The sequence below is a fragment of the Bombyx mori genome, chromosome 4 (genome assembly GCF_030269925.1).
Source record: "Bombyx mori chromosome 4, ASM3026992v2".
NCBI lineage: Eukaryota > Metazoa > Arthropoda > Insecta > Lepidoptera > Bombycidae > Bombyx > Bombyx mori.
Genome location: NC_085110.1, coordinates 14,557,246 through 14,573,265, shown reverse-complemented (window position 1 = coordinate 14,573,265; position 16,020 = coordinate 14,557,246). Strand labels below are relative to the sequence as shown.

The 16,020-nt window shown below is 33.4% G+C and overlaps 2 protein-coding genes across 2 annotated transcripts; one reads left to right on the top strand and one right to left on the bottom strand.

Moving 5' to 3' along the window:
• Positions 1–2,105: 2,105 nt before the first annotated feature.
• On the bottom strand, positions 2,106–8,123 carry LOC101739752 (DNA excision repair protein ERCC-5). The gene is made up of 7 exons (XM_004930831.3): positions 7,578–8,123; positions 7,323–7,498; positions 6,725–6,933; positions 6,307–6,499; positions 4,408–6,151; positions 4,056–4,339; positions 2,106–2,852 (listed from the first exon to the last, which is right to left on the bottom strand). Exons 1-7 carry the CDS (start codon positions 7,663–7,665, stop codon positions 2,172–2,174), a joined length of 3,375 nt encoding a protein of 1,124 aa, XP_004930888.2. The 5' UTR covers positions 7,666–8,123; the 3' UTR covers positions 2,106–2,171.
• A 295-nt stretch (positions 8,124–8,418) lies between these two features.
• On the top strand, positions 8,419–15,226 carry LOC101739888 (suppressor of hairless protein). Its single transcript, XM_012694494.4, has 4 exons — positions 8,419–9,444; positions 9,659–9,903; positions 11,030–11,255; positions 12,247–15,226. The coding sequence occupies exons 1-4, from the start codon at positions 8,611–8,613 to the stop codon at positions 12,412–12,414; spliced, it is 1,473 nt and encodes a 490-aa protein (XP_012549948.1). The 5' UTR covers positions 8,419–8,610; the 3' UTR covers positions 12,415–15,226.
• Positions 15,227–16,020: the final 794 nt, after the last annotated feature.

Genomic DNA, 16,020 nt, shown 5'->3' with positions numbered 1-16,020 from the left:
GATGACAACACTGACTAGTGTTGCAATTTATAATTTATAGATTTTTTACCTCTATTTTAAATTCAAAGAAGAAACTAACTTTGATAAAACAGTTTTATAACAAAATAGAAAACCGATTTCAACAAATAAAATAAAAAGTCAATTAAATATGAATAATTAAGGATAACTCAAAAACTATTATTCAGATCTTGATAATATTTAAATGGGATCACATGAAAAGCACCAGTTTTCAAAAAAAGTGTGTGTGTCCGCTCCGACGCACGACTGGAGTTTACTGGATATAAAAAATTAAACGAAACAATACGAGAAATAGTTCTATATTACGACAACAACGATACACTACAGATTATTAACAAATTAACGAGACACAAAACAAACGACTAACAAATATATGAAAATACAATAATGAGAGAAACGCGCGATCAGTACGAGGCTTTGTGGCGGACTGCCGGCGCAGCAGCCCGGCGTCACCTGCGATAACGCATTTCGTGTGACATGCGCAATCAGGCGCATAACGCATTTCGTGTGACATGCTAGTACGATTTTGGTCCCCATAATTTTCATACCCCGGGCCTATATATGTAAATCGATTCTAAAGGAGTAAACTCCAATAAAAATATTCATATAATGATAGGGCGTTGACCTGTGTAGCCTCATGTCTCAAGATTCATGTCCTGTGATGTCTGTAAACTTCGAAAATAACGAGGTGAAGACAAAGATAATTTTTTTGATTTTGCAAAAGTTCAGTTAGATAGAGAACCCTTTGTGATACACAGTATACAATGTGCTCCTAAACTCTAGGAACAGAAATCGACATAATTACTTCAGTACGTAGGGCACCGGTGACCTACATGGCTGTCAAAAGGTTAAATATCAAGATCATACCATATTTTATTCAAATAAAAGATGAGTTCGATAGTCAACTATATACTTAATTACTCATATAACGTCATTTGGCGTTAAGTCTGCTTAGAACGAAAGTTTTTTAGAAACAAAAAAAAAATATAGTAAAACTATGTATTTATGTTCATTCCATGATTGATATTCAAGCATATTGAAAACATGAAATGTTGTCAATTAACGATTCGTAACAACTCGCGAGTGTACCTACTGTTTTTTAGAAGTTATTGTCTATGTGCTTATTTCGAGTTTTTTAACGTTCTCGATAGCGTAAAAGTTAACTCAAATGTGTATGCAGTTGAAACAGCGCCAAACGTAGACAATCGTTCCAACTTCATACAAATTTGAGTTAACTTTTACGCTATCGAGAACATTAAAAAACTCACACTAAACACACTGGTCTCTTGGTCAGTTGAGATTAAGTTTTTTCATAATTTTAATATACCTAATGTCCTTCGGAAATATATGTATCTTACAACTTTTATTTCTGAATAAATTAATTTAAAACTATGATTTGCACATCGTTTAGTATATTTTAAAGGGCCTGATGCCTCACGTTATAATTTTTTCAGCTCACCACACTTAAAAACATAACCTCACACTGCAAGATTGGATTGCTATTAAACGTTTTCCAAATTGGTAAACGTGATTTGGTGATTTGTTAATATGTTAAGTTTACGGACTAAAACATCATAAATACCAAAAGTAATGCAATAATAAACAATAAAGTTGTGTAGATGTTAGTTCTAAATGAAATTGATTATATTTTCTCTGTAAAACCAATCGTTTTTTCAATATTATTTTTCGAGTTTTTAAACGTTAAAAACAATACTAGGTATTTAACTTAGTTTCATGATTTACAGTAAAATTTAAGAAGTTTTATAAATTTGGTTCAAGCTAGGGACGGGCGATTGTTAGACGCGGAAGACGTAAATACGTCTCTTGTCATCTTTTAAAAATCAAAAAGTCGATCATTCAGTACTTTGTTTAGAAATTCGAACGTTATAAGCTATTTCGTTTTTCAGTTTAGAAAAAACACTAACTTTGTGCGAATTGCAGATATGAGAATTAAGATTCGCAACGATCCCCGATCTCTAGTGTAGATATCAATATTTATAATGATTAAATAACAGTTGTACAGATATGTGGTGTTATCATGTGCACTTATTATTATATCCTTAGAGTTGATATAAACAATAAAAATATTATTTTAAATTTGATTTTTTTATTGAACAAAACAAACAAGATCCTTCCTATACATGCATTCTACATTATTCACTATCAGTTTCTGAGAGTTCTGCATCGTTTTTTGGTAATATAACTTTCTTTTTAAAAGCTTTTTTCTTGCGATCGATTTTGGTCTTCCTGAATATTTCAATAGCCTTCAATTTATTCTGCAATAAGCTCTGTTTCTCTTTCTCTCTCTGTGGAATGATTTCTTGAACTCGGTCCGTTTTAGGAATTTGTATTTCAATTTTTTTCGTTCTACCTTCACTGGTTTCTGAAATGACTTTTACCCCCTGACTAATGAGGAGCTTTTCTTCTAGATTTTTCTTCAACTTAGGCTGTGTAGGGCCTGATTTATTTGATTCATTTTTTATTTTCTTTCTTTTCTTAGCAATTGTTGCCTGAACTTGTGTACTCGGAATAAGGTCTTCAAGTGTATTTAATATATTCGGTCCCATTTTCTGTACCGCTGCTTTCACCCTTTTGCTCATTTGATCCTCCAAAGATTGCAAGTTGACATTTTTCTTGAAATAATCTTCAACTGACCTCTGCAGTTTCTTCTCTTGCATTCTTTTTAAAACTGGTTTAATTATTTCGTCGAGTTTATTTTGTGACCAACCAAATTTCTCTTTTGTATAATCTCGAAGTATTGTGATGTCTAATTCACCCCATGTAAATTTTTCATTACTTTTTTCAACATTCGGTTCTAAGTATGCTTGTACAACCTGCAAAACGTTATTGTTACTGTCAACCTCTTAACACCATCCAGATTGTCAGTTTGTTAACCAACGCACATAAATGTAATAATAATACTGCGCTACCAGTCTACAAATATGCCGTGCCAAAAGTGGCGCCATTACTTAGTCTGGCCATAAATACTGTTACAATTAAAAATAAACAAAATATTACATTTGAATTTGGAATCTGTCATTATTATATGATTGCTCATTGAGTTTTCTCATTTTGGCGCAAATATTGTACAATATTTTGCGATATTAAAATGGAGTGGGGTGATAAAGAGAACCGAATCGCTGTGATTGCATTACACAAAGTAGGTATGGAGCCAAATGCAATTTTTAAAACTCTCCATACGCTTGGTATTAATAAAATGTTTGTGTACCGGGCTATTAATAGGTGCAATGAGACCTCCTCTGTTTGTGAAAGAAAAAGATCTGGCCGTCCACGTAGTGTTCGTACGAAAAAAGTGGTCAAATAAGTAAGGGAAAGAATTCGAAGAAATCCTGTCCGAAAGCAAAAGATTTTATCTCAGGAGATGAAGATAGCACCTAGGACCATGTCGCGTATTTTAAAATATGACTTAGAACTTGCAGCCTATAAGAGATGTACTGGTCATTTTTTAACTGATAATTTAAAAGAGAATAGGGTGGTAAAACAACTACTGAAGCGGTACGCAAAGGAAGGTCATAGAAAATTTTTGTTTACGGATGAGAACATTTTTACAATTGAGCAACATTTTAACAAACAAAATGACCGTATTTATGCTCAAGCTCTAAGGAAGCTTCATAATTAGTCGACAGAGTGCAACGTGGGCCCTATCTGATTTCAGTGATGGTTTGGTAGGGTATTAGCTACGAAGGAGTGACTGAGCCATACTTTTGTGAAAAAGGTATCAAAACATCGGCACAAGTGTATCAAGATACCATTCTTGAGAAGGTAGTGAAGCCCCTTAACAACACCATGTTCAATAATCAAGAATGGTCCTTCCGGCAAGACTCGGCGCCAGGTCATAAAGCTCGGTCTACGCAGTCTTGGTTGGAAACGAACGTTTCGGACTTCATCAGAGCTGAAGACTGGCTGTCGTCTAGTCCCGATGTTAATCCGCTGAATTATGATTTATGGTCAATCTAAGAGAGTGTACGGCTTGCTTTAAACGCCTTGTGCCTAGGTGCTGTAGTAAAAAAACTTACGCGAACACTGGGAAAATCTTCGGACAAATTCACATTCTTCAGTTTTTTCTTTAAGCTAATATTATCTGTTCTTCTCCCGGCACGCACCCACACCTTAAATTCTTGTAAGCCAGCCACCATTTCGGCATATCGCGATTTCTTAACGCTTTCATTCGATTGCTTTTTGTTGAAAGGAAAAGACGCTAAGATTTCTAGTGCGGTGACTGGACCTACTCCAGACACCCCGGTAGTGTAGTCACTGCCCACTAACAGAGCTAGTAAAACAAGCTGCTCACGACTTAAGTCTGGAATATTAAAAAAATGAGTTATTGTTTTATTTTTTTATTGCATTGGCATCAGTGGCTCTACTTACTATATGATTTTTCTATTCTGTCAGCTAAAAACTGTAGAACATGTTTCTTTTGATTAAAGAAATTTTTGTACACAGTTCTACCCCCAAATAGCCAAATATCACTATCATCTGTGATTGTTCCGTCAGTTAGATTAATGGTCTCAAGGAAGGCACACTGTGCCTCTGCTTCCATTGGTGCGACGATATAAGGAATTCCGAATATTTGCAGTAACTCCTGAGCTTCTTTAGTCATCTGTTCTGTTATGTTTCTACCAACACGATCTAATCGACCTTTCTCTTGTATTAGAGAATTTTCTTTTGACTGAATCTCACCTACGATTGTATTCAACTTTTCAGTTGATATCGGCTCTTTGACTACAGTTCTCTCTTGTAAAAGTTTCAGATTTTTGTCCGAATTAGTAGCTTTTTCGTCATTTTCGTGCTGAATAATACAATTTACTGTTTCATTTTGTAAATTAGTCTCTACTACTTCTGTGCTCTCTTTTCTAAACTCGTTTTTGGTCGTGTCATCGGTTACAACTTTTAATTGATCGCGTATATCACTTTTTAGTTCATTGCGCCCTTTTTGTTCCACTTTTTCAGTTTCCACATGAACATCTACAGCCTCTGTATTCTCAAAGATATCTGCAAACAGATCATTCTTATCTGGTATAGTATTGGTATTTAATATTAGTTGCACAACAGTTTTGGGATTAGAATTTATTTCCGGCACGTCCTCAAAATCGTCTTCATCCGATTCAGAATCCTTGGATATTTCAGGATTGCGTTTATCAGTGTTTTCTACATCAAAAGATAAAATATCCTCATCAGAACTGTGAATACAAATTACTGAGGATTGCGAAGAATCAATAGCTTTTATTGGCATTTCTTTTCTTTCAATAATATCGATATTTTGTTCTTTATCACTTACATTCAGAACTGTAAGCTGACCAATTTCTTTGCTATCCTCAACAACACCATCAGCAGCCTCTACTTTATGATTTTGTTTTAATTCTACACTGAATGCTTCTACTGCAGGCTCTTTGTCTTTTTGCACAGGAACAGTTTCAGCACAATCTGAAGTAAGGTCAATATCTTGAACTTTATTGTCTTCTTCAGATGATATTTCTAATTTACTTTCAATTAATGCTTTCTCTCTATTTATTTCTTCTAATATTTCATCTAATTTGGAAGCATGAGCTTTATTTTTATTATTACTTTTTTCTGAAACAAGTTTTTCAATAGCAATATTAGTGAAATCACTATACTGCATGATATAAGCTTTTGCTGTTGACATATCTGGTACTTCATATTCATCTTCAGAGTCTGAATAATCTGTATCAGTTAAACAGGATGTCCAAGAATCATCAGTCTTCGAATTATAAGTAGCTGTGTCAGTTTCACTTACACATTCCATAGACATTTTAATGGCCATCTCTAAATCACATTCAAGTTCATCTTTAACTGGTGACTTTTCTTTTTCAATATTTATTTCTTCTACCCTATTACTCGTGCTTGCTTGATCTTTGGCGTCGTTTCTTTGCTTAGCTTCAGCTAAAGCTTGCTTTATGTTATTTATAAGTAAGAATCTTGTATTATCATTGGACGCTATTCTTTTTGTCGGTAATGTATCAACATTAGTATCAATACCTTCCTCGTTAAGTAGTGATTCTAAATCTTTTAATGACATTCCTGTAACACCCATTTCTTTCTCAGTTTCTTCAAAACATTCCTGTAGTTTCCTTCGTTTTAACAATCTTTGCATCTAAGTGAAAGAAAAGAATCAAATATGTTAGTTATTGGGACAAAAAAGTAATTTAGAAAAAGTAGTAGTTTTTGTCTCATGTATGTTTCACACACATGAAAAATTCTTGCTTGAGGCCATTGAATGTAGAACTTTCTTTCAGCTACTTTACTTACCTGGAAATCAGAAAAACTGTCACTTTTCTTTGGTAATTCATGTAATCTTCCCCAAGAATTCATTTTTCTTGTTTCTTTTAACTCTACAAGTAGATCATACTTCTCTTTAAGAGGCATGTTTTTGAAATGTTCAGAGTTTAGATCCATTGAATGTAGATCAACAGAGGAGCCACTTGAACTTTCTTCCTCAGAACTACAATGTAAATTTTAATCATATAAGTATTATTAGTACTTAAAATTGAAACCTGAAAACACTGAAATGGAAATAATAAATTAGTGATAGAAATGATAGAGATATATCTAAGAAATTTGAAGAAAATCACAGTAATTTAATTTTTTTTTATAAAACATAAAAATTTTAAAAAATCATCAAAAATTTGAAATGTAACAATGTAATTGGTTATTTCATTTTACATACTCTGATTCACTCTCCTGGTTCTTCTTCGGGAGTTCTGGCAATTTGAATATATTATCTTCATTTTCAGTTTGAGCTACATTCTTTTTTGGTGAAATCTGCTTTCCAAGCAAACTGTTGATAGCAGTTTTTTTGCTTAAAAGAAGAGCTAATTCTCTCTTTATTCTTTCAGATTCTGAATTATATTTCGCCTTGTGATCTTGTCTTTTAGACTAAAAATAAATTATTTGATAATAGTTTAATGGTGGTTTAGTTAGAAAGTAAATTCTTTCTCAGCATTATTATTTTAACATGATAAAGGCTTATATTATAGAAGGATGCAATTGTTATTGATGCATTATTATTCAAATTTATGAAAATAGCTACTACTACTATATTACTATTCTCTGTCAACTGCCCTTAGTAAAAGTAGTAATATTAAGCTACACTTCCTACTTGTTTCTATTATAATTAAACAGATATATTTCAGGTCTACTTTTGCTAAAGGGATAAACAAGACAATACAGGAAAAAAGAAGTAAGCTACATGTACTGAAACACGTTTAAGCATCTTACTTCTGAGCAGTAATGTTATTCTAAAAAAAGCTTAAAACATAACTAACAATTGTTTCTTTCTTCAAGTCTGGAAAGCCACCATCAAAGACGAAAATTGGTTTTATCCTGAAGTAGAGAAGTTTGCAAAGCCGTTGGAACAAGCCCATCAAGTGAGCATTTGCTAAAGGGGCTCCTTTGGCATCTTGGTAACCTTTCACCATCTGGTGCAACCATATTGAGATGTCTGAGAAACATTAGTTCATACATTACAATTGTATTTTTAAATGCCATTATGTGTTTGTAATAATTTTATAAGGCCTTACCAACAGCTAAAACCTTATTTTCCAACGTTTCTACTGGAACTGGCTTTCCTGTCGGTTCAATCAACCGCCACAATCCAGTGACTCCCATCGTTACCGATAAGAGTAGCTCCGACCGAACTTTTTTTGTTTACACTAATGTATATAAATATAAATCAGAGTACATAACAAAGGTCGTTTCCCACGGGTTCTTCGGTCAATCGTCGCTCTCTTCCTCACACATTGTAACTTTTCAACATATGAATCACTGTTTACTACACACACTATCAAATGAAACTATAATTTGAGTTAGTGGAGACTGGGTGTTTTACTAGTTACTACACACGCTGCGACCGCCGACCGCCTACTCTTTCCCACACATTATTTTCTCACGCCCCACGCGGCGTAACCCCACATCCTACTACGACCGTCGGCGGCTTTCAGTCAGCTTCGTCAGTCGGTCTGCTTCGCATTCGAGGATTTCATTGTTGTTTCGCACGCGTAGATGTAAATTATTGGAAAGCAAATTGCTTGCACTTCAGATTGCTTAAACGGTGTCTATGTCAATCTATCTATGGTCAGATTTGACAGATTGGTATTTGGCGTTGTCGGACGTAAACTTGAGAAATAAACAGAAGTTTGATAAAATCGTACATTTATCAAGAAAGCGGAACAAACGAAAATTTAAGCAAATACAAAAGTTCGCTAACAGTTTATCAAATTCTTTTCCTAAACTTGGAACCGGTAAATTTAGTGACTCGTCTGAAAATTCCAATGTTGAACAGGTGTTTTTGAATGAAACGTGTGCTAGTTCCCACCGTAATTAATTTTTAGTGGCGTGAATAATATAACAGAAAAAGGGATCGAGCGACTTCCCAATCGATTTACAAAAGTGCCTCTAATCAAGCATCCAGTGCGACTGCTGTAGTGTGCTACAGATCCTCTGTTATGGAGATGTAATCATGGTGCCTTGGAGAAGAGATCACTCCACATAGTTTTTCGAACAATGCCGTTGAAGATATGAGGGTAGGCTGATGGTGATTTAGCCGTGGCTAGCATGCCGCACCAGTACGGCGGCGGCGCGGGCGGTGCGTCGCCGCCAGCGCCGGTGGGCGCGTACCCTCGCTACGCCAGCGCAGCTGGTCCTGGCGCTGGCGCCTATCGTCCCGAAGAACGACGTCTCACCCGTGAGGCCATGGAGAGATATTTACGTGATCGCTCTGATATGGTAGTTGTAATTTTACATGCAAAAGTAGCACAGAAATCTTATGGAAATGAAAAACGTTTTTTTTGCCCGCCTCCATGTATATACCTCTTTGGTGATGGATGGCGCCTCCGGCGAGAACGCATGCTAAGAGAGGGAGAAACGGAACAGGCAGCTCAACTGTGTGCATTCATTGGGATTGGTAATTCAGACCAAGACATGCAACAATTGGATCTCAACAATGGTAAACAGTATTGTGCTGCAAAAACCTTGTACATATCTGATTCAGATAAACGAAAACACTTTATGCTATCTGTAAAAATGTTCTATGGAAATGGACATGATATTGGTATATTCAACAGTAAAAGAATTAAAGTAATTTCAAAGCCTTCCAAAAAGAAGCAGTCATTAAAAAATGCTGACTTATGTATAGCTAGTGGAACAAAGGTAGCTCTATTTAACAGACTAAGGTCACAGACAGTGTCAACCAGATATTTGCATGTGGAAAATGGTAATTTTCATGCATCATCTACCCAATGGGGGGCATTTACTATTCATCTACTGGATGATAATGAGAGTGAGTCTGAAGAGTTTGCAGTGAGAGATGGATATGTTCACTATGGATCTACAGTAAAACTAGTCTGTTCTGTGACTGGTATGGCTTTACCAAGGCTTATTATTAGAAAGGTGATTAAAGTTATAGTTTACCTGAATATTTGACAGACTTGGATTTAGCTGCCTTTGATTTTATAGGCCTCAATTATTCATTATGTAGAATTTTCACATCATTAAGGCTAATCACATCAAGTTAAATTTAATTTTCATTTTAAGAATATAGATTTTAACATTTAATAAATAGATAAAAAACATTTATAAATATAATAGCATATTTGATTTTTAGGTAGATAAACAAATGGCTTTACTAGAGGCTGATGATCCAGTATCGCAGCTACACAAATGTGCTTTTTATATGAAGGATACGGAGAGAATGTATCTATGCCTATCCCAGGAACGAATTATACAGTTCCAGGCAACTCCATGCCCTAAAGAACCCAATAAGGAAATGATAAATGATGGAGCTTGCTGGACCATAATTTCGACTGATAAGGCTGAATACCAATTTTATGAAGGAATGGGACCCGTTAGGTAATATTCCAAAACTATTTGAAATAGAATAGTATTTCATAAAACTAAAATACTTAGTTAAACTATTTGTTTATTAAAGAAGGACATATTTATTAACAATAAAGTTTTTGTTACACCATATTTTTGATAAAACACTATTTTATTGTTAAAAAAATTATTGCCACATTGTCATGACCTTGTTCTATTTAAAAGTTTTCAAAATTTAATCTAGCTAAATCTAACATTTGTTCTCATTTCAAGAGTTAAGATGACTCTTACTAAAACAATAAAAAACACAATCATCCTCAACCTCATTCATGGGTCACAGACTCACCCTCCAAACTTATGTCCTAAAGTATTTTCAAAAATTAAACTATTCAAACTATAAATATGTTTGTATAACATGCTACTACTATATTTGTTTTTCTCATGCACTGTGGCAGTTATCAAATGACCAACAAACTATATTGATAAATATAAATGCTCTTTATTGCTGGAACTTAATGTAAACATTTGATTCGAATATCAATACTGTTTTGTATTCATTAGGTTATTGATGCAATGCATTAGGTTGAAATGCAAGGAGTTTCCAATTATAAAAATATTTTTTTTAAATGATAACTATTTACTATACTATATGTAACTATACTTGAGACCTTAGAACTTATATCTCAAGGTGTGTGGTGCATTTACGTTGTAGATGTCTATGGGCTCCAGTATCCACTTAACACCAGGTGGGCTGTGAGCTCGTCCACACATACAGGCAATAAAAAAAAATAAAAAAAATGCCTTACTAAAACATTTTTATAAAAGCCAAAGATAATAAATGTTCTAAAAAAAATCCCTTTTTTATAAATACATATGTACATACAGACTTTCATTCGTTACATTTTATCAACTTCAATGAAAAAAAAATACATATACAAAAAATTATTTATTGGCTTTTAAAGGCTTATTTTATTTATCCAAATAATTATTGAAAAATCTGAGTAGTGTATGTTAAAAAAAAACGAATTTTTGTCTTTGTGAAAGCATAGTTAGGTATAGGTTAGGCATAGGTTTCTCTATAAAAAAGGATATAACTAGGACACACCTAAACTATGTATTTAACTTTCTATTTAAACTTACTAATATTCTTGCCTCATAGGTCACCAGTAACACCGGTACCCTTGGTGCACTCATTAAATCTCAACGGGGGTGGCGATGTTGCCATGTTAGAATTGGCTGGAGATAATTTCACACCTTCCCTACAAGTGTGGTTTGGTGATGTTGAAGCGGAAACAATGTACAGATGTGCTGAGTCCATGCTGTGCGTAGTTCCAGATATATCACAATTCAGAGGGCAGTGGCTGTGGGTCCGGCAGCCTACGCAGGTAGGTTTAAATGTAACTCAAAAATATTTCATGCATATGCTTTATCGTTTTTCTGTTATCTAACGTTGACTTGTGTGGTTCACAATAAAATTTCTTATTAATTTTAAACGATTTTATATTAATAATTGCAACAAATTTCAAATAATACAAACAAGAACATTAAAAAAAATTGTTTTTTCTCTGGGTATTTCTGAACACGTTTTTAACAACGCACACTGTGTTCAATGATTATCTAGATGCTTATTCTTATTTTTTGAAACAATTTGAATATAGATTTTTATTTATGTAGACGAAAAAAGACAAATCTTCCACCAAACCTACTTGTTAAAGCAAGCACACATCAGAACTATTTTGTGTTAAGTTAAAAGATAATTAGAGGAATAGAGACATAAAAACTATTTAAGGAATTGTATTTTCTTTGGTTTATTGACATAGTTAAAACTGCCTATATGGACCATCGGACGTGACCATATAAACTGTAAATTGTTTCAAACGTCGGAAATAATGTAACGATAACAATAGACGGGAGATTAAACCGCAAAAGTAGTTTGAATTATATTAGAGACTAGCGACCCGCCCTCGCTTCGCTTCGGAAACATTAAATTTTATTATTGATAGAAGAGTCCCGCCATGTTGCGCGCGGTACGACAATAACTGCGGGTGACCCCGCGAGGCGAAGCTAGTCTAAAAAAGTACCCTAAGTTACTTCTTATATCATTAGCTACCTATTAGTGAAAGTCTCATCAAAATCGGTCCAGCCGTTCCAGAGATTAGCCGGAACAAACAGACAGACAGACAAAAATTGTAAAAATTGACATTTTGGTGTATGTACCGTATATATATATATTCATATGCATGTAGTAAAAAGCGGTTATTTTAGTATTACAAACAGACACTCTAATTTTATTTATATGTATAGATTTGTTGCATTTCGGTTTTGAAGGCTGGGAAGTAAATGATCGCTTAGCATATAGTTCGCCTTTAATTCCAGGTTCCTGTATCATTAGTTCGCAACGACGGTATAATATACGCAACGGGGTTGACGTTCACGTACACGCCGGAGCCGGCGCCGCGGCCGGTGTGCCCGCCGGTCGATGACGTCATGCGGCCGGACTCCGCCTGGCACGATCACCGCCTGCCGGACAACACGCTGCAATAGCACAACTCCTGCAGGCTGCTCCAGTCTGCAGTGATACCCAAAGACTATAGTCCGACTAGGTGAGTCAGATCCTAGTACGCGTCATCAGTGCCTCTTTTCTATCGTACGATCCAGTGTGCTTGGCGCGAGTTTTTTAACGTTCTCGATAGCGTAAAAGTTAACTCAACTTAGTATGCAGTTGTTACAGCACCTCTAGCGACAAACGTAGGCCCTACGTTCTAATTCCATACAAATTTGACTTAACTTTTTCGCTATCGAGAACGTTAAAAAACTCACATTAAGCACACTGAGGTCTTCATTGTTTTCGTACGAATATCAAAAAGATTTTGGTTTGTGTGATTATATGAAGTTTTTTTTTTTCTTTTCATACTCTGTCACGCGGTTTCTATAACTCGTCCAAAATGTTCGTAAGATACTATAGTTTAATGTAATTAAGTGATGTCTGGAAAAGTTAGACGGTCTTAGAGTTTGCAGTGAAACGTCGTATTGAATATGATTACGAAGATCATGTTACAATCGATATAATAGATCATGTTTATAAAATGTCAATAATGGTTGCCTGAGTCAATTGCTTCAATTATGAAAGGACGTATGTAAAAAAGTATATTTAATTGTAAGTAATATTTTAATATACAGGATGTAAGGGAATCACCCTCGAAGCCGAAAATCGTGATTCTTTAACAGATTCGCAATAACAAAATTTAAATAATATAATTTCATAATCTGACATTCCACGAGCCGGCAGTGTAAAACGTACAACACTAAGGAGTCAGTAAAGCTCAAAAGTTATTTAACTAAAACTCGATTTTTCCTAAATTTAGGTTAACTAAAATATTATTTAATAGGTAGCGAATAGTCAGTCGCTGTTAGTTGAATTATGGACGATCGAATTTTGTACGCTTAATATTGCTCGAACGGCTCAGTTGACTAAAAATACTAATTCGTGACATTATATCGTTTCCTAACTTATGTTAGAAGAGAAAAGAGAGGGTAGAATTTCATTGAGGACGTTTTCTGGCGGTTTCAATGTCGTTGTTTGGAACTTAGTTTATCTTAGATATTGGATAGTTGGACGCACATATTTTCCCGGAATTTAATTTAATTCGACGATAATAACCACATTTTAGACTGTAACATTCCGAATTCTAATTGATTCTAATGTATTATAGATGAATGAATTACACTAAGAATGAATGTATCAAATAATGAATCAAATGAAATCAAATCAAATAATAATGAATGATCGATTATAGGAAAATTTCTTTAAGTAATTAATCTAGAAATTATGAATAAGCATCGAGATATCAAGACCCCTGAGAAAGAAACAAAAAAAATTTTTTTTGTAAAGTTATGTAGATTTAGCAAATAAATTATTTTTCGGTTTTATCAAAGTATTATAGTAGCTATATATTTTATAACCATTGTTTCGGCTTCAGAAGCGGCTCCCTTACAGCCTGCGTAGACGAGATTATAACACCAAATTATTATTAAGAAGGACTATCGTGGGAAAAGTTTTTATATGAATATTAAAATTTTATTCGAAGATATGACGCAAATAGAATAGATAACGTTGTTGGGGATACTCAAAGTCGTATTTGTGTATACGATTAAAATTTTACGATAAAAACTATTGAGCGAAGAAAAAAAAAAGCATTTGGAATATTGTTGCTAGAGCACGTTGCTTTTTAGATTAATCTGTTTAATTTGTTTTCACGCAAATGAAACCGGATACGGTAGAATATTCTTAAAAATGTATTCACGTATTTGGATTAAAGAAAATGTGTTTGATCACTGGAATCTATCGGCTTTATTTGAACTTGTAACATTAAATAAATATAATAAAGTTACAAACTTTAGTATTTTATGTGACATAATCGTCATGGTTCCTACGTACGTACATAATTACGTATTTTTAAAATCATTTAAAGTACACGAAATCTATATTATTTATATTATTAATCTGGTTTTAATCTGTCTAAACAGTTCGATCTCTTTATAATTTTGTTTCGTCGGGGCCAAATAGTTTTAAAAAATCCATGACAAGTCATTATGTTTTCTTTACGTTAGTTTTGGTAAAGGAATTTAGACTCACTACCGAGATTGATTTAGGATGTAATTTAAAAATTAAGTCCTAGTTAAATATAGGCTAGTTTCAACTGCAAGGAAAAGCCAAATAAGTAATTTATATCTCGGAAAAATCTTATTTTATTCATAGTACTATACGTTCTATCTGTAACATTATTTCTTGTCTCTGTTTGTTACTATGAAAGTAAAACAGATACAGATTTTTTTTTTTTTATGTTTATTTACACATAGTGTTTTTCATTTTAGGTATTTGATATTTTTCGTCATGCATAAATAATTCAATGAACAATTTACTTTGATGTAAAATAGATGTAAGTTTTTTAAATATCAATTAAAAAAAAAAACTTTTAATCGAATTATTTATTTGACTCGAATTTAATCAATTGAAATATAATAAAATTTGAATTTGGTGTGAACTATGAATTAGTTATGTGTGATTATTCTTACATTCCAAACGGGAAAGAAATTGTAATTAGAAGTACAAAAGATAAAACGATATTTTTTAGATAGAATCTTTGAAGTGATGTATAAAGTCTGCGGATATAAAACAAACAGTATTACAAAGGAATTAGCACTAAAGTAACAAGAGACTTGTCAATTTGTGTGTACGAAAATAACTGTTGTTTTTACAATTCTGCTAGCGAGTCGCCCGAATCGCTGTACTGATGATAATTGAAATCCTTCAATTCTCAATGAATATTTTTAATAAAATTCAATTTGAACCGCACATGTTTTTTTTATTACATCTTGCAAATTAAAATGAATCCTTTTATGTTTTTAATAAGTGATTTTTCTTGATAACGAATAGACGAATGGGCGAGCCATAATTTTTTTTAATAATAATAATTTATTTATTAACCTTGAAAACATTTACACATACTTAACAGTTTGCTAAAAACTCTCCACACTAGGCACTGCCTGTCTTAGCAAACCGTTATGTGTAAATGTTTTTAAGGTTAATAAATAAATTATTATCTATATATTAATACGTGAAGCAAAAACTTTGTATCCCTTTTTGCGAAAATTGCGCGGACGGAGGAGTATGAAATTTTCCATACTTATAGAGAATATAGAGAAGAAGTGCACAATGCTAATATTTTTTTAAAATAATGCTTAAAAGATACATTAAATCAATAAAGAAAACATTACACACACTGCATACCATGTATTTGACGCACACATGCATGCATACTATTTATTGTCAAACTTTTGTTCTTGACGTCTGTTGTCAAATTGAGAATAGATTAAATAATGTTTGTCTTTGTTAATATTTTTTATAGTGTAGTCTTGGCGAAATTTGTGATTATAGAAGTATAAAATACGATCATAATAGTGTACAAACTTACAATTCCAACTAATTATAGTCGAATTTCGACTACTGCAGGACCTCTAGTAATTATTATTATATATTACTTTATATATTCACGAAATAAACGATTCGTTTTACAAATCAGTATTCTGTTATATTTAAATTTTTACAAAGCAGAAAACGAATCATAATTATTGCTTGAAAACGTGATT